Genomic DNA, 20,431 nt, shown 5'->3' on the forward strand with positions numbered 1-20,431 from the left:
GTTTTCTCAGAAACTACAGAAGTTCGCTTATGTAAGAGATACTTATCAAGATCGAGTTATATTTTCTAGAGAATGTATGTATTTTGTATGTATTATTTTCACATTTAATCATTTTATCTGATGACATAAAGCGGACTCAGTGGCCGTCTCTTTTTAAGGCTTTTTATGACTTTTTTTAATTGTTTAAAGTATATATCCACTACTGTGTGAACAAACACAATTCTGATGTGCCCCACTGGGGTGGGGTGGGGTGGGGTGGGGTGGCTGGGGGTTGTGGTGTGTGTGTGTGTGTGTGTGTGTGTGTGTGTGTGTGTGTGTGCGGGAGTTAGTGATAACGTTGTTTTCGTGTCTCTTTTATTATTCATATCTATTTCCTGTTTCACGGCTCATTTTTCTTACAATATTACAACATAGACATACAGCCAACTGCGTATTACAATAGAATGTCGTCGTTTCATTCTGATTACAATTAAGTTAAACATAAACATTATACACGTTTCCCGGGTATTGTTTTACGGCGCTTAAAGAAGCAATATTCCAGTAATATTACATGTAGGGACACCTGAAATGGGTTTCACACACTGTACCAATGTAGAGATCGATTCTAAGTCTTCGACCTGACCAGTAAACGAGGGACCCACTCGGCCACTACGACGCCTATATACTGCTCGACATCCAAGACGGGCGCCGTGCTCTTAACATACACACCTTGACAGGGAACATACTCACTCATGTCAAGTTTCATAACCAGAGTGACCTCTCGCATACCATGTTGGACAATGTCCCTCATTACATGGGAAGTGATCTATAGGGTCAGGCAGACTGACTCGGCATAATGAGTTTGTTCTGGAGACAGCCTTTGAAAATATACATAGGAACAAACATCTCCCTTTAAATTGAAATGCGTCCCAGTGAGATGGGAAATTCGGAACTTGTGGAAAATCTAGACTTGCTTCATTTACCACTATAGCATAACAGTAAGGACTGGGCAGAAGGGAAAATAATATGGTTTAGGGACTGTGAGACAGATTATTTCAGTATCTATAGGTTTGATCAAAATGCTTACCCCGTCTCTTCCCACATCTTTGTTTGTTTATCTGTTGTTTAATGCCGCACACAGCAATATTTCATATATGACGGCGGTCAGTAAATAATCGAGTCTGGGCCAGACAATCCAGTGATTGACATCATGAACATCGATCCACGCAATTGGGATACGATGACATGCATCAACCAAGTCAGCGAGCCTGACCATCCGATCCCGTTAATCGCTTCTTACGACAAGCATAGTCGCCTTTGTTGCTGAAGACCTATTTTACCCGGGATCTTCTTATCGTACGTGATATTGATGGAATATTAATATTGCTAAAAGCGGCATAAAACCATACTCACTCATTTATGACGATTGTTATTAAGATGTTGCTAGTACGTAAGAAAAGTAAGTCGTGTTGTTTAATAACCCTCATATAATAAGGGCGGTGGGGTTCGTGTTCGTGTCCCCACATGGATACATTGTGTGAAGCCCATTTGTGGTGTCCCCCGTCGTGATATTGCTGGAGTATTGCTGCTAAAGGCGGCGTAAAACATACTCACTCACCTTCCTGTTCGTTCCAGTAACTCCGCAGTAACTGATCATAATCGCCTCCGTGATCAGTGATCATAGAAATCTACTACATTATGTGGATATTTATAGTAGAGTTATGTATCTTTTCGGGGACACGGGTCAATGGAAACGTATAATACAGCCTGTCTTGGTGTCTGACAGTCAATGAGACCCGCCGACCAGCTGACGCAATTCTCAATGCTTCAGTAAACACGGTCTTGCTTCCGATATGAACGTGTTTTAGAATACGTGAAACGAGAGCTGTGAAACGTGTGTATCTCTTATTACTGTAAGGAAATAATTGCGGTAAATCATGATGTCATCTAAATATCATGAACTGGTCGAGAAAACTGGCCCAAGAAGAAGGATAGTTGCAAACGAACATAAAAATAAAAATATACTGGTTCAATAACATTAAGTAGAAAATTATGTGTTCGTAAACTTAAAAGTAGTGACGAGATTAATAAAAAGCATAATTGATAAACTTGTGTCCACACAAAATATACTGATCTGTGAAGTGGTAGTAGTAGTAGTAGTAGTAGTAATAGTAGTAAGTAGTAGAAGTAAGTAGTAGTAGTAGTAGTAGTAGTAGTAGTAGTAGTAGTAGTAGTAGTAGTAGTAGATAAGGGGGTATTTGCTTAAACTTAATGACGATGTTCTGAGGGTGCTAACAACTTGCTTGCAATACCGTTTCTGTTATTAAAGCAACTTAAGGTATTAACGTTATTTACCTCATACAGCGTACACATATCCCCAACCGGTCCCACGTGCTCTGCGTCCTTGTGCTACGGCTTCTCTGGAGGAGCGACAGGTGGCTTGAATATGGCTGAATAGCCACGCGTGTAGTTTCTGACACGCGACACTCTACCCAGCCTCTCTTACAGAACCTAGAGCATCTTTGTAGTGTAAAACTCACCCGTTCTATACTCATCCCCCTACTTAGCTCCAGCAGCCCACACTCATCCCCTTTTCAGCTCTATCACAGTTATCCCCTTTTCAGCTCTATCACAGTCTTTCCCTTTTCGGCTCTATCACAGTCATCCCCTTTTCGGCTCTATCACAGTCTTTCCCTTTTCAGCTCTATCACAGTCTTTCCCTTTTCGGCTCTATCACAGTCATCCCCTTTTCGGCTCTATCACAGTCTTTCCCTTTTCAGCTCTATCACAGTTATCCCCTTTTCAGCTCTATCACAGTCACAGTCATCCCCTTTTCAGCTCTATCACAGTCTTTCCCTTTTCGGCTCTATCACAGTCATCCCCTTTTCGGCTCTATCACAGTCTTTCCCTTTTCAGCTCTATCACAGTCTTTCCCTTTTCGGCTCTATCACAGTCATCCCCTTTTCGGCTCTATCACAGTCTTTCCCTTTTCAGCTCTATCACAGTCTTTCCCTTTTCGGCTCTATCACAGTCATCCCCTTTTCAGCTCTATCACAGTCTTTCCCTTTTCAGCTCTATCACAGTTATCCCCTTTTCAGCTCTATCACAGTCACAGTCATCCCCTTTTCAGCTCTATCACAGTCACAGTCATACCCTTTTCAGCTCTATCACAGTAATCCCCTTTTCAGCTCTATCACAGTCACAGTCATACCCTTTTCAGCTCTATCACAGTCATCCACTTTTCAGCTCTATCACAGTAATCCCCTTTTCAGCTCTATCACAGTCATCCACTTTTCGGCTCTATCACATTAATCCCCTTTTCAGCTCTGTAAATGAACATTTGGCGTTCCATGATAGTCGAGATTTACTATAAAGAACTATGTGTATTTAACTTGGACAGGATTTTATCTAGTACTTTTTGTCGGTTTAGTTAAGACTGTATGGTTTTGATCAGTTCCATCGAGTATCGGTGTCTCGTTAGATATTGACAGAAACAAGTGTCTATGAGTGTGGTTTCAAGATCTTCAGCAAGATTCGAGGAATTTACGTCTTGGGTCTACATACCCGGGCTTCACACATTGTACTCATGCTGGGAATCAAACCCGGGCCTCCGGGTGACGAGTAACCACAAGGCCAATCACCGCCCTACGGAAATAGGACATCATACACTTTTTACACCAATTAGTTTGTTTTAGGAATACATAAATGAACTTTGTTAAGGTTTTAAACGGCATTTATTAAAACTCAATCACTCTAGTTAAAGAAGAGAAGGGGCGGTCGGGTAGCCTAGTGGTTAAAGCGTTCGCTCGTCACGCCGAAGACCCGGGTTCGATTCCCGACATGGGTACAATGTGTGAAGCCCATTTCTGGTGTCCCCCGCCGTGATATTGCTGGGATATTGCCAAAAGCGACGTAAAACCATACTCACTCACTCACTCACTCACTAAAGAAGATAAAAGGGGTTTCATTCTAGCAATGTCTGCATCACAGGGAATATTGTCCTTTTTTAAAATTCGAGCGAGGAGTTATAAATACGAGTGATTGAGTTATAAATACACGTAGGGACTGTTTCAGCCATATAGCGAGGAGGACAAGTTATGGATGAATTTAAAAAGGGTTTTCAGTGTATCAAAGTAATAGATTACACCAATTAGTGTTTAATTTATGTCAATAGCATGCCGTTGTAGATATAATATGTATCACCTCAAGTGCATCAATACAAAAACATGTGACTCGGTTTGTAACGTATGAAGCTTTCGTGCAATGAGCACCCGTTCCACTGTGTAAGTAGACAGGTACCCAGTCAAGCAATAGTTGCGACGAGAATGGGACAACTTCTTTGACAAGCTCCTCACAGCGAGAGCCCGTTCGAGAGTGTAAGGAAGGTGTCACGCGCTGGGAAGGAGCCCGCTTCTTTGACTGGAGTTGTCCTTCTTGTTTTCCTATCCGGATATAGGGGTCTCTACATTACTTCCGGAATTATTTATCACGCTACGTCTGTGGACTGGCTTCAAGATGCCGGTAAGTCATGTACTTGTTAGTAATTCAGTCATTGGGGTTTGTTCCATATTGTGTGATGATGTTCTTGTAAGAGGGTACAGTGCAAACCACCATTAAAGCAAAAACTTCCATGAAAGTGAGCCACTTCAGTGAGCGTGACATCTGGCAATGATCAAGACGTGGACAATATGTTATGGGATGAAATGTGCTTTCTATTTGTCGGTCCACATCTTAAGCTACTATTGACATTTCGTTTGCGTATGATCAATTATTTGTATTCAGATAGGTATTTATAATAGCTGTGTCGATCGAGAGACACCTAGGAATGGCTGGATTTATATGACATAGTATGTACTGTTTAAACATGTTAAAGGGGGAAAGGTTGTTTACCAGACGCTGTCAAATTAACCGAGGTTGTAACCAATTCTCGCTTTTTGGGTAACAATGCAGTTTACTGTAGTGCTAATTTGCCCAGGCTGCCGACTGTGGCTCTCGCTTCACAGATCTTGCTTGCCTCCTCGATCCTTAGGGTTAGTTTGTTGGGGTTAGCATGGTTAGGGTAGTTTACCCCCAACTCTATCCTAAGCCCCTGGACCTTCTTACGACTTAAGCACTCCTTTTCAATAATTAGGGTTAGGTACCCCTTCCCGACCAAACACCCTTTACAAATCCTTAGGGGTAGTTGTGAGGTAGGGTACTGCTTAGTTCTTTCACCGAAATAATCAAATGCAATTTAAAGAAACTCCATGCAATTTTTATCATGTTCTCCTGAGTAAATGGCCACTCTGCATGCACTTAAAGCTGAACAAGTGGGTACTAATAAACTAATTATTTGTGATATCACTTGGGGTTCCGTGGTAGGGTAATGGCTAATCAGATTAACTCATTGGCCTTAGATTCAAGCTGGCAACAAGCCTCCACACAGCTATAATTAAAACTCGGTAAAGTGCACTACTCATCAAATTGGGATGTTTCTTGAACACAATTTATATTGCATTGCAAGTTACCAATGACTCGGTTTTAGCATCAGCAGTAGACATGGTATGTGTCTAGATAATAGAATCGTTTTTCACATTAACATGATTAATGTGCATTTCTTGTTCAGCGCATATTCCATGAAATGTTTTCATTTTTTCAGCCCAAAGGGAAACAAGGGACAAAAGGACAGAAGCAAATTGATGAGGAAAATAAACAATCACTGAAGTTTTATCTTATGATTATTGGAGGTGTAAATGTAAGTGTTCCATATGCCTCTAGTATCCTTATCCAGAGAATGCTGTTTATGGATTGATTAATGTATGATGTTGTTGATTATTATGGCTCGTGTTGTTGATTATTATTAGTAGGACCCTTGAGAGCGGAAGATCCGGGGTTCAACCCCCGGCCGAGCCATACAAAAAAGTGTTAAAAGATGGTGCTTGTTAATTCCCAGCCTGGAGCTCAGCATTAAGGGGCTAAAACAAGGACTTGTTGGCTTGGAGTCAGTATACTGTGTCTGAGTTAGGTGTTCATGTAAAACTGTGGCATGGTATCTCAGTTGGCAAGCACTTTAAATTGCCATCAGTCCGGACTGGTACAAGCAGCCACACACACACATATGATATATATACGTGCAATAATCTTGAACGTGACGTTACACTCCATTTCACCTAACCTCACCTCATGTTGCTGGCAAGGACCCATAAAAATACATACTGGGGTACCCAGAACCTCACTTTTGTAAATCAAGGTAAAACCCTGCATTGTGTCATTTAAAGGAATGACTAGAGACACAATAAACACATTTGGGAATTCCGTTAAACTAGCAATGGCCCCAACATGTTCTCACCTCAGAAATAAGTTTGGTGAAAGTTTAACCCATACACAAGCAGTCCGTGAAGATCCAGGGTAAAATAGGTCTTCAGCAACCCATGTTTACCGTAAAAGGCGAATGTGTTTGTCGTAAGAGGCGACTAACAGGATCGGGTGATCAGGCTCGCTGGCTTGGTTGGTGCATGTCATCTATCCGAATTGCATGGATCGATGCTCATGTTGTCAATCACTGGATTGTCTGGTCCAGACTCGATTAGTTACAGACCACCATCATATAGCTGGAATATTGCTGAGTGCGGTGTTAAACAACAAACCATACATAAGCCAACCCCTTTCCACATAATCTTTTTTCTGGTCTTCAAAATTCGGCTTACCTACAGTCATGTATGGTATGTGCATACATGGTATGTCATCATTGAATGGTATTTTACAATCCATTTTCATAATTATAAAAATGTCTGCTTTAAATCTACATATATCTTTTGTATCTATACATCATCATAATATTGCTTAATATTGTTTTTGTTTTTTTTCAGGTCTTTTATGTACTTGTCCAGTTTCTGTTTTTCTGGGACCAGTTTACAACAGGACCGATTGTAAGTTATAGTAATAAACATGACTGATGATTTCACACATTATTTCTCAAGGTGTCATGAGCATGATGCAGATCTCATGATGTTATGATTAGATGTTGTTAGGTTTTAGTTTATTTTTCAGTCAATAAGATGAAGAGTACATTTTATATGTGTAATAATAATTTACACATCCAAGAAGATGCAAGATTCTTCTGATTTGACCCAGAAACCTATGATTGTGGGTTCGAATCCTGTTTCGTCCTGATTATGTTTCTAGATTTGTCAGGATCATACTCATGCTTGCGGGTTTCACCGAAGTGGTAAACGTCTAAGGCCTGCATCACTTCGGGTTTTCACACATTAAGCTAACACTCCGTGATATAACTGGAATACTGTTTGACAGCTATCTGTTATTCGTTGTTATTTAGAACCATTACATGAATATGTCAGTTATATAGATTGAGCATGTTGAGTTGTTATGTTGATGACAACCACAGTGATTGTTCTGTTTTCTCTGACATGCCAGATTTGTATCACAAATATAGGGTAATGAATACGATTATTAATTTACGAATACAATAGCAAGTCGGCAGCTGATTTATTATTTGTTATATTCAGTAATGCAATAACAACATAAATTATTTGACATGGTTTGTTAATTATTAATATATTATACAGTTATATACTGCACTAATCCAGGTGCTAGTATCTGCTCAAAATCAAATGCAACAATGACCAGTGACCACAATACTGTCAAACTAAATAGTATAAGAGTGTTTTCTTTTGACGAAATCTATGCATATAACATGTTCTTATGGGTATTTTTATGTAAATGCACATGCTTGCATATTCATAAATATTCGATTCTAGTGGCCATGAATAACGAATTCAATTCATGAATGGATACGGTTAGATTCACTGAATACAAGGGTGAATCGTAAAAGCCCTTGTCCATGTTGTCAATACTGTTTCCTACTATTTCACTCATCGTACAATGTGTGAATGAGTGAATGTGGTATAAAAGTGCAGTCAAATTGTTGTAGGTGGGTTGGTTTTCCGTGCCAAATGTTTTGTTATTATGAAACAAGATTGGTTATACAGGGCATGTCTATGTATGAAGGCACCGTGATTTGCTGTGCAGAGTTGTGTCCCTTGGGCACGCCAGGCACCCCTGATTGTGTTACTAGGCTTGTCAGCACCATGCCTGTGCTCGTGAAGTGGTAAACGTCTGAGACCTGCATCACTTCCTCCATCATTAAGCTGACACGCTGTGATATAACTGGAATACTGTTAAAAATGGCGTAAAACGCAACTCACTCACTCATGTATGAATGGGTAATGTTATTTTAAAACATGATTTTGTTATTTGACCTGCTAATACTTTGAATGACATCATGCTACTTTCGCAGCATCCCCACAGTCACAGCAAGTCACAGTTAAATCATGAAAATGTCCTGATGACATTTGTCTCCAGCAAAATCTCGGCAACTGTGTTGAAAATGTCATGCCCACTGACAGCTTTTGATCGCTATGAGCTGATGAGTAGAACATACATATTCATGTGTGAATCTTCTCCTTTGAAGTCTTTTGATGATGTATTTTTTTGTTGACAGGTGATGTTTTTACTAGCACTTGGTATTCATTTTGCAAGTTACCAGTTTATGGGGTCAATAGCTTCCCGCAATCTGGACCTCAACATGGAATCGGGCATGGCAGAGTATGTAGCTGCTGGTCTCACTTGTACCTACACACAGTACTGCTTCATGTCACTTGTACCTACACACAGTACTGCTTCATCTCACTTGTACCTACTCACAGTACTGCTTCATGTCACTTGTACCTACACACAGTACTGCTTCAACCCACTTGTACCTACACACAGTACTGCTTTATCTCATAGTTCTGCTTCATCTCACTGTACTACTTTATCTCACTTGTACCTACACACACTGTACGGCTTCATCTCACTTGTACCTACACATACTGTACTGCTTCATCTCACTTGTACCTACACACACTACTGCTGCATCTCACTTGTACCTACACACACTACTGCTGCATCTCACTTGTACCTACACACACTACTGCTTAATCTCACTTGTACCTACACACACTACTGCTTCATCTCATAGTACCTCTTCATCTCACTTGTACTTACACATACTGTACTGCTTCATCTCACTTGTACCTACACACACTACTGCTTCATCTCATAGTACTGCTTCATCTCACTTGTACTTACACATACTGTACTGCTTCATCTCACTTGTACCTACACACACTACTGCTTAATCTCACTTGTACCTACACACACTACTGCTTCATCTCATAGTACTGCTTCATCTCACTTGTACTTACACATACTGTACGGCTTCATCTCACTTGTACCTACACACACTACTGCTTCATCTCATAGTACTGCTTCATCTCACTTGTACTTACACATACTGTACTGCTTCATCTCACTTGTACTTACACATACTGTACTGCTTCATCTCACTTGTACTTACACATACTGTACGGCTTCATCTCACTTGTACCTACACACACTACTGATTCATCTCATAGTACTGCTTCATCTCACTTGTACTTACACATACTGTACGGCTTCATCTCACTTGTACTTACACATACTGTACTGCTTCATCTCACTTGTACCTACACACACTACTGCTTCATCTCATAGTACTGCTTCATCTCACTTGTACTTACACATACTGTACTGCTTCATCTCACTTGTACCTACACACACTACTGCTTCATCTCACTTGTACCTACACACACTGTACTGCTTCATCTCACTTGTACTTACACACACTACTGCTTCATCTCACTTGTACCTACACACACTACTGCTTCATTTCACTTGTACCTACACACACTACTGCTTCATCTCACTTGTACCTACACACACTACTGCTTCATCTCACTTGTACTGGCACACACTGTACTGCTTCATCTCATAGTACTGCTTCATCTCATTTGCACCTACTCACTGTACCTCTTCATCTCACTTGTACCTACACACTGTACTGCTTCATCTCACTTGTACCTACACACACTGTACTGCTTCATCTCACAGTACTGCTTCATCTCACAGTATTGCTTCAACTTACTTGTACCTACACACTGTACTGCTTCAACTTACTTGTACCTACACACACTGTACTGCTTCAACCCACTTGTACCTACACACAGTACTGCTTCATCTCATAGTACTGCTTCATCTCACTTGCACCTACTCACTGTACTTCTTCATCTCACTTGTACCTACACACACTGTACTGCTTCATCTCACAGTATTGCTTCATCTTACTTGTACCTACACACAATACTGCTTCATCTCACTTGTACCTACACACTACTGCTTCATCTCACTTGTAACTACACACTCTGTTCTGCTTCATCTCACTATACTGCTTCATCTCACTTGTACCTACACACTGTACTGCTTAAACTCACTTGTACCTACACACACTGTACTGCTTCATCTCACTGTACTGCTTCATCTCACTTGTACCTACATACATAGTACTGCTTCGTCTCATAGTACTGCTTCATCTCATTTGTACCTACATACACTGTACTGCTTCATCACTTGTACCTACACACTGTAGTGCTTCATCTCACTGTATTGCTTCATCTCACTTGTACCTACACACTGTACTGCTTCATCTCACTGTACTGCTTCATCTCACTTGTACCTACACACACTGTATTGCTTCAACTCACTTTTACCTACACACTGTAGTGCTTCATCTCACTGTACTGCTTCATCTCACTTGTACCTACATACACTGTATTGCTTCAACTCACTTGTACCTACACACTGTAGTGCTTCATCTCACTGTACTGCTTCATCTCACTTGTACCTACACACTGTACTGCTTCATCTCACTGTACCGCTTCAACTCACTTGTACCTACAGACACTTGTCTTTCATACTCATCTTTCATAAGTAATCCAAACAAATCTTAAGAGAAACCAAGATTTATCTTTTTTCTGCTTCCCAAGCTTAAAAATATATGTTTATGTAAAAACTAATCGTTCGTTTATATACAGTCTGCTTATTATAGAACTATTCTTATAATTATGTTTCAGGCATTCTAAGGACCTGCTGATTCTCACTGCTATAGTACAGTCACTGTCTCTTATATCAAACTATTTCTGGATTTTTTGGTTGTTGGTAAGTGCTGACTTAAGTTTTCAAATCTTTGTTCAACACAAATTTTCAAAATATGGTCGGTAGATGTGCCTCAATAAAATCTCTAATTGTTTTCAATATGACATCACAAGGACATTCATCACTGATAGAAATCAGTCAATTATTACGGTATTACCACTGATCCCAACAACCATGGTGTGGGGCGGTTATTGCCCCTCATCTCTAACTGCACCAGCATCTACCCAGAGAGGGGGCACGGGTGGCCCAGTCATCTAAGGCGCCACGATTCGCTGTGCAGAGTTGCTCCCTTGGGCACGCCAGAAACCTATGATTGTGGGTTTGAATCCCAGTTCGCCTCGATTATGTTTCTAGGTTTGTCAGCACCATACCTGTGCTTGTGGTTTTCACCGAAGTGGTAAACCTGCATCACTTTGGGCTTTCCTCCCACATTAAGCTGACACACCATGATATAACTGGAATACTGTTAAAAGTGGAGTTAATCCCAACTCACTCTACCCAGAGAGTGGAAGGTTAGTGGTTTGATACCAGGCCGCGTCTTACCGAAAGACGTTAAAAGATGGTACTTGTTGTTAACCTGTCTGGAACTCGCCATTTAGGGGATAAAAGGACTGTTCGGCTCGGAGTTGGTATACTGTGTCTAAGTGGGGTGTCAATGTTAAACTGCGGCAAGGTATGTCAGTGGGCTAGCACAATAAAATAGGCATTTTGTCCGGACTAGTACAAGCAGCCGCACATGCATGCACATTGCTATATAAGCTCAATAATCTTGAAAGCAACATTATTCACCTCATCTCTAACCATGCTACATGTTCAGTACTTTCATGTTTCCCTTTTCTGTCCCAGGCTCCTGGACGAGCATTCTACATGTTGTGGGTAAATATTTTGTCACCCTGGTTTTTCGAGGCCCCTCCAGAAGTTGATGAGAAGAAACAGAAAAAGATGGAGAGAAAAATGAAGAGACACCATTGATGACAGTGCCAGCATAATTGTATTTATACCATTCCCTTGTCATATGTTCCCCTACTCATTATCATCTTCCCAAGGCAAGGGAGCTAACTCACTATGAAAGTCCATTTTCCACCCTTGCCAGACTAGGCAGGAATTATGGAGTTACCTTTTCCAGCAATACCCTGACGGGGGACACCAGAAATGGGCTTCACACATTGTACCCATGTCGGATTTGAACCCGGGCCTTAGACGTGACGAGCGAACGCTTTAACCACTAGGCTACCTGACCATTTTATTAGAAGATAGACCTTGTTTATCGATCAGAACATCCTTACTGGGCACAGCTTTTTTGTTTGAAGCAAGTGCAAGTGATATTAGAGGTGGAATCTGATTGGGCAACAGGTGTAAATAGAATAGACTTAACTCGTAATGGTCACTGGTGGGGCTACGATCGAGCCCAGAAATTCCAGCCAAGTTCGGCAAGGGTGGAAACTGGACTTTTACAGTCCGTTAACTCCCTTGCCTCAGGAAGATGCTCATAATTCACAATCTGCTCTTGTACATTGTCCGATAATCCGTTTGCATTTTAATTAAATGTTATGAATAAATGATTTGAAATGAGTCTTGATGAATTTGTTTTATGAAACAAGAAATGTTTAGTGGTGCATTCCCACATCAGTGTTGATTGGATTTGTTGTAGATATACAGGTGTATAAAAATGTGTTTCTCCAGGTGTACTCTTTTTATACCGCTACCTTGGGCAGTATCTGAGTATTGTTATTATGTGCTATTATCATGATGTCAATCACTGGATTAGGTGGCCCAGACCATCCTCATATAGCTGGACCATTGCTGAGTGCTGTGCTAATCAACAAACAAATAAGCACTGTTATTTCAATCATTTACCATTCATATCTCTCAGTGTAAGATTTGTAGGACATGCTAGTGGAACTTTTAAAACAGGTTCTTGAATGCCAAACAGGAAAATGCAGGTACACACATTCAGCATTGATGTCAAGGTAAGACTGGTGCTGTAACATGGACCCTGAAATGAAACTATCCGAAAACTCACAAGCAAGTCTATAGTTTCTAATATTTAAAAGAGTCTCTGGGCTCCTTCCACATATATACTTCGGGGCTGTCGGGTAGCATAGTGGTTAAAGCGTTTGCTCGATACACCTAAGTCACACCGAAGACCCCTGTTCAATCCCCAACATGAGTACGATGTGTGTAGCCCATATCTGGTGTCCCCTGCAGTGATATTTCTGGAATATTGCTAAAAGCAGGGTAAAAACATACTCACTCACTCACTCTTATATACTACTCACAAAAAGTACTCACACCCCTGTAGATCCAGGCTAATGGAAGTTGTACTATCAAGGGAAATAACTGTTGAACGCTCCCATTGCATTGCAGCTGCCCAGTGATTGACATTGGGTTTGCCAGTGACATTTGTTGTAAAATGTCACGGCAGGACACCATATGATAATCCGGGCAAGGTCGGGAATTGGAATTCATACCAATCACATTTGGAGAAACAAATCAAATAAAGCATTTCATAAGGAGACCCAGTTTCATTGAATATTATCTGAAAATGATCTTGCAGCCAGGCTTCCATATATTGCTTGGTGACTGATTGTGTGATTTGAAAGAAAAGATCAATGAAAATATCACTTGACCTGTGGAGTCAAGAATGTTTACACGTTCCCAAATGTTGGCCAATTTCTATAAAAGAATCAGGCAAGTTCATATAGATCATCTTCTATTGGCCAATTTATATAAGAGAACCAGGCTATTCATATAGACCACCAACTGGCCAATTTTTATTATAGACCCAGGCTAGTTCATGTGGATCATCTTCTATTGGCCAATTTCTATTATAGCACCAAGCTGGTTCTTATGGAGCGTCCGCCCGGAGAGCAGATATTCCGGGGTTCGATCCACGGCCGCGTCACACAAAAGACGTTTAAAAAATGGTACTTGTTACCTGTCTGGCGCTCAGCATAAAGTGGTCGGCACGGGGTCAGTATACTGTGTCTGAGTGGGGTATTCATGTAAACTGCAGCATGGTATCTCAGTGAGCTAGTACTATAAATCCGCATCAGTCCGGACTAGTACAAGCAGACAAACACACACGCTCATGAACGTCGCTATATGCAATAATCTTGGACGTGATGTTAAACCCCATCTCACCTCACCTCATATGGATCCTCTTATGTTGGCCAGTCCCCCGCAGTGATATTGCTTGAATATTGCTAAACGTGGCGTAAAACCATACTCACTCACTCTGTTGGCTATTTCTATATTAGAACCAGGCTAGTTCGTATAGACCATCTTCTTTGGGCAAATTTCTATGATAGAACCAGGTTGATTTATATAAAACAGTACATTCCCAACCGATTGTGCGATGACGTTTTGGGGGGATCAGCAATTTTGTTCACACCCAAACTGCCATAAATCTGTCTAGTAAACTTGATTTGAGAACATAACCGTTTAACGGCTTGCACATCGACCATCGATTCTCATGAATCGCGGTGGTGACAGAGTAGCTGACAAGCGAGACATATATACAAAGAATGAAACAATAGTTAGTGGAGCATACGCAGTCTACATACTTGGCTAGTCGTTTGAGGTTTGTAAGAATAAGTCAGAACCAATTTTTTCAGTGTTTGGATATTTACAATAATACAATGGGAGATATTAATTTCTTAAATGATCCAATTCATGGTATTCTGATATAAAATGAAATTCATCACTAACTTTAATTTTACAAGAAAGCAAAGCCTATCTTCCCTATTGAGGTTATACCATCTGCCAGTTTCAATTGAGAGTCGGTGGGTGGTGGTTCTGACTTTAGTGAGCCAAATGCGTAAATTATTAGGTAAATACAATAAATCGACTTCTATTGAGAGGATATCTTTATACAAATTATTATGTCCTTTTGATGAATAAACTTTACTTCTCCTCCAACTTTGTAGAAATTGATCTATAAGGACAGTTTTGACGTTAGCCTTTATCCATTGTACACTGGGAAAATCCTGAGACAGCTAAATGTGAGTTAGACCTGTACTTTGTTAAATACGTTGGAAATACGTGGGAACTTAAACAAAGAGTGGGAAGTTTGGAGTTTCAACATACGTTTGCACATTATACCTGATAATTTGCTTTCTGATAGAACTAATTTACTCCAATATGACACCAATCTTAACATGGATGTTTAATGAGTATATCCTATCTCCCCGTACACCATGAAATCAGGGGTAGTTTGCTCAACTTTCAGAATATATTTACAATATCTTAAATGAACACGTTTCAGCACAACATTATTTCCGAGTCCCAGACTTCAGATCCATAAACCAATATAGGTCGAACAAGATAGTCAAACAGTTTAAGTTGACAGTCAATTGGTACTTCCAATACTCATACTTTTCTAAAAATAGCAAACATTGCTCTAAAAGTCTTTGAAAGGCATTTACAAGTGATACACATAAGGAAGAGAATTTATGGATGTCAAGTGTTTTATTATGAGGAACACAACGTTTCGGAGTATATGCTGACTCCTTCATCAGGTGAATGATAAATAAAGAAGTTGGCATTCTATCCTTATTGCTCTAGAAGACAACCGTTTAATGTCTTCTAGGTGTCAAATCGTCAACATCCAACAACATGGTTCGAGGTGAATGTGGGCGTTCTCCATTATATCTTTATTCAAACAAAAGAGTTATTGGTCATTGGATAAGGTTATGAACGTGATTGGCATAGTCTTCTGGAAAAGGGTAGTAAATTGTATCTTAGCTGTGTGACCGTCAATAAATTGAGAGTGGCGCTTGTTCGGTTTAGATGTTTTTCAGCGATGTGTTGATACTGGGAGATACGTTAATATCCCACGTGACAGAAGACTATGTTGTGTTTGTAATGCGGGGTATGTGGAGGACGAGTATCATGTTTTGTTAGTTTGCTCCGGTTATAACAAGTTAAGGGTGCATCACTCAACACAGAAATATTGTGAATATCCGACCAAAGAAAAACTTAATATCATTAATGTCTACAACCGATTGTAAATTAATTAAACGTACATTATTGTCAGGACAATTAGATCTGCGTACATCACGTCCATTGTAATACAAATGTAACGAAATAAAATATAAAATATTGATAATAATTGAGTGAGTAAGTAGGATTTTACGCCGCGTTTAGCAATATTCCAGCAATATCACGGCGGGGGACACCAGTAATGTCCCATGTCGGGAATCGAACCCGGGTCTTCGGCGTGACGAGCGAACGCTTTAACCACTAGGCTACCCGACCACCCCTATTGATAATAAACTGCCGGGCAAAAGAAAGTATACACTTGAAAATTCACACTTCATTCTGTTTATTACTGTAAACTTTGAAACTGCGACCCCTGCGTCCTGGAGACGTCATGTGTACGTCACCCCTTGTGCTATACTCATTGATATGATGCATGTAATACCGCCCTATGATAAATGGTTTCTTATGTCAACCATGAAACATTTTATTGACGGTAACCAGCTTGAGTCATGAACATCATGATCGCATTGATTTTATTTGCCTCTCCAGCTTATTTGCCTTTTCGGGGGCACGGGTGGCCCAGTCGTCTAAGGCGCCGCGATTCGCTGTGCAGAGTTGCGTCCCTTAGAACGCCAGAAACCTATGATTGTGGGTTCGAATCCCGGTTCGCCCCGATTATGTTTCTAGGTTTATCAGCACCATACCCGTGCTCGTGGGTTTCACCGAAGTGGTAAACGTCTAAGACCTGCATCACTTCGGGCTTTCCTCCCACATTAAGCTGACACGCCGTGATATGACTGGAATACTGTTAAAAGCGGCGTTAAACCCAACTCACTCACTTATTTGCCTTTTCATGACACCCTTTCGTTGCACCTTTGGAACCATTCCATCCTTTGGGGGCTCTCGGTTGTTAACCTCGTTTGGGCGTCATAAGCCACTCCATACTTAAAGCATGGAAGGCTTGTGGCCCCCTAAGAACATTACGCTATTTCGGTACCGTCCGGTCAGCACGACCAGGACCAGCTTATCTATAGGGATCGTCCGGGTCATCGGACCCCAGGACTGGCATCCCACAGCTACAGACCCCAGGACATTCAGCCATCTTACCCGGGTCACCAAGACCCCAGGGTGTCAACCTGGGTCATCTCGACCCCAGGTTCTCAATAGGCAACCGAGGCAGCCGCCACTTTATGCCTTTCCAACTGGCTAGTGTATTGAGAATCTGTAAGGCAGGTAAAATTCCTTATCTTGGTATTATGTTTCGAAAGGATTCGAGCACTTTCAGCTGCCTACTAAAACTGAGAGCTCTCTAAGCAGACTGAGTACAAGCATGCTAAAGTAGTACAAATTGAACAAACTGTTTATTTACTCCATGTGAATAATAACCACGTACAAAGAGTCAACAATACAAAACGGAATGATATGGACTATTGTTACAAACCGCTTAATTACATTGCAATAACAAAATATGTACAATATCACAAACATGAAGCGACGAAGAGATGTATTTTGGGAGCTACCATTTGATTTTCGGAGGGGGGATTTTGGTTTGAGATCAGCATGTATGTTTTTACGTTTTAATATAGTCTGCACGAAAATGGCACAATATGTTTTCTACAATGCGAGGCATGTGTAACTTGTTTCCAGTAAAACATGGGCTTCAGTATCATTTTAGACCCCCCCCCCCCCCCTCTCACCCCACCCCCCGAAAATCAAATGGTTGATCCCTTAGAGCATTAGTTTATGTCATCATCTCGTAACGTTGTCACACAGCCACCTTTACATGTATACGTTCACAGAATGTGCAGGCAGATTTCTATGACTAATAAGCATAAAGAAATATAAAGATAGAAGTAAAATCATTTAAAGTAAAACCTTATCGCCTAGCACAAAAATCTATCATATAATTGAAAGTCACAACTTGATCTGTCCGTCCTTTGTGACGGTGTCCATCATTTGTAATTAAGGATGGTTGATTGACACCTCAACCGACATGCCACCTGTCATAGGAACATGACTCACAACATTCAAGACATCGTGCACATTTGGATGCACACGCTATATAGGTATAATATACAATACACATCTTGATATACGATTTATTTTACAAAGTTTGATATACTGGTTTGAATCTAATTAATTTCTCTCATTGCCGATCAATTTGAATGTTGGATTACCCTGACATAAACACACAAGATCGCCTCTTCGCCTCGTTATAAGAGCTTCAACATGCAATAACAATGATGGTAAAAGGCAAAGTCTGGTAACTGAAGAAATGAAGAACGAGAGTTTTGGCTTCAGTGACATTTTGACTTGACCCCTAATTTTCCAAAAGGAAATGAATGTCCCATACAAGATTAAAATAACATGTTCTGCCAGGGAAAAGTCCGTACGAGGTCCGTCCAGAAAAAGGTTTCTAAACACGAGCTTACTGTAATAGGGCCATTCCTTCCTCAGGGTCTCATCGTTTAGTTCTGTGGTTTACGCAATGGGTATGCCGTATAAGGGGGTGGTATATCGGCAGGTGGTCGGATCTGGGATGCAGTGTAAGGTGCTGGGTTGTTTCGGGCATCGGTTGGTGGTCGGATCTGGCTAGCAGTGTAAGGTGCTTGGTTGTTTTGGGCATCGGCAGGTGGTCGGATCTGGCTAGCAGTGTAAGGTGCTGGTATGGTTCGTGAAGGGATCTGGTTACCTGCGTATGGACCAGCAGTCCGTACACCCCTGTTAACGACAAAAACTCGCCCAGGATGGGACCTGTCAGGCATCACCTCGTGCTGGACCAACCCTGCACGATCCTGTAACAGGGAGAGGTACGTTCAAATGACAACTCAAATATGCAGTCACGAACTGTTATGTTTGTTTATGAATAAAAAGACCGTTTTGTTCCCCTTGCAACAAAGTAATGGACAATGATACATTTCAATCATGTGCAACATAGTAATTGACAACGATATATTTCATCCATGAGCAACATCGAAATGGACAATCATATATATTTTTGTCCGGTGTAACATAGCAACGGATAAGGTATATATTTCTATTATGTTGTAACTGAAGTGAACGAAAGAAAATACTCCTGCCACACAGTAAAGAAGAAATATGTGTGTGTATTTTTTTATTTGATACTGACCACTGTCATCATATTATATATTGCCATTGAATATTGTACTACCCCTCTATTGTGTATTGCCATTGTAATTGCTATGCAGTAATTTGTATTGATTTTAAAACTCAGTTAATTTAGGTAATACATTTCTTGATTGTATACCACTTGTTGGTTGCTTGTTGGTTTCACACGATTTTTAACAAAGACCTTACAGTGATCATAACAAACATGGTTTATATTATAAATGCTGATGCCACCTACAATATGCTGATCTCGCACCACGATGACAGTACGTCCTCTCCTCTCCCTCTCCCTCTCCCGCTCTTCCTCTCTCATAGCTAGAAGACAGCAGCAGATTAGGGTGGCGATCACCATGCTGAGTGATAAATGATGGCTTCAGGAAGAAAAAGATGGGTTTGAGGATTATGTAACATTATCATAAAAGCAAGGTCATTCATCATCCCAAACTGGCTTCCAAAGGAGATATCGCCAGGTGGGTATAACAGTGGAAGGGAATTCGCTATTTGAGTATTATGGAATGATATGAGATCATCGAAATACCTGAAGCTTAAAGGGCAAGTTCACACGGAAATGAACCATTTTTTCTTGTACATTTTCCACATTAAAAGTGTTAACACAGAAGTGTCATAGACAAAAATATAAAAACATCATATTTGATTAACATATTTTTTGCACTAAAACGATTTATATTTTTCACATTTACCAAGTGTTCTATTTCCATAACAAAAACACCATGGCTTATGCCCCTTGCAATATGACGTCATTGGTGCCAATTGATAAACATTATGACGTCATCATGCTTTGTTAGAGCCGCTTCACGTGGTGTAGGTACAGTTTTGTGATTCTAGCATCTCAGATGCCAGCCAGAATTGTGTTATGCTGAGTCACCCTGCGCCCGAGTGTGTCGTAGACCATGTTGTTTTACCGCAAACTGGTCCTTGATATCTTTTGCGTTGAGAATAGACAGGGACCCAGTTGAATTGGCACCAATTACGTCATAATCTAAGGGGGATAACTCAGGCCTATTTCGCTCGTAAAACGAAGGCCTCATAACGGCATATCACTTTCACACTATTGTGAGCTTCCTACTTTCACTGTGAAAAATATGAGTGTATATTTTCAAACACAGATACTAACTAATTCTAAAATTGCGTTTTGTTTAGAAAAAGAAAGAAAGTGATTTTTGCGTGTACACTTCCCCTTTAAGCTAAACTTCTTGACCAAATTCCCTTGTTTTGATTTTTCCAACGAGAGCAGAAAATGAGATCGTAT

The 20,431-nt window shown here is 40.6% G+C and overlaps 1 protein-coding gene across 1 annotated transcript; it reads left to right on the forward strand.

The window, feature by feature from the left end:
- The first annotated feature begins 4,425 nt into the window (after window positions 1–4,425).
- Window positions 4,426–12,608, forward strand: LOC139447219 (transmembrane protein 208-like). Its single transcript, XM_071228449.1, has 6 exons — window positions 4,426–4,500; window positions 5,618–5,713; window positions 6,828–6,887; window positions 8,480–8,583; window positions 10,968–11,052; window positions 11,896–12,608. Exons 1-6 carry the CDS (start codon window positions 4,495–4,497, stop codon window positions 12,019–12,021), a joined length of 477 nt encoding a protein of 158 aa, XP_071084550.1. The 5' UTR covers window positions 4,426–4,494; the 3' UTR covers window positions 12,022–12,608.
- The last annotated feature ends 7,823 nt before the right edge of the window (window positions 12,609–20,431 follow it).

The sequence above is a fragment of the Haliotis cracherodii genome, unplaced genomic scaffold, assembly GCF_022045235.1.
Source record: "Haliotis cracherodii isolate W230 unplaced genomic scaffold, xgHalCrac1.p SCAF_10, whole genome shotgun sequence".
NCBI lineage: Eukaryota > Metazoa > Mollusca > Gastropoda > Lepetellida > Haliotidae > Haliotis > Haliotis cracherodii.

What these genes read in the sequence shown, in the direction of transcription:
- LOC139447219 (XM_071228449.1), top strand. An exon ending in AGTTTACAACAGGACCGATT is followed by an intron (nt 6,888 to 8,479) that starts GTAAGTTATAGT and finishes TTTTGTTGACAG; the next exon opens with GTGATGTTTTTACTAGCACT. An exon ending in TCTGGATTTTTTGGTTGTTG is followed by an intron (nt 11,053 to 11,895) that starts GTAAGTGCTGAC and finishes TTTCTGTCCCAG; the next exon opens with GCTCCTGGACGAGCATTCTA.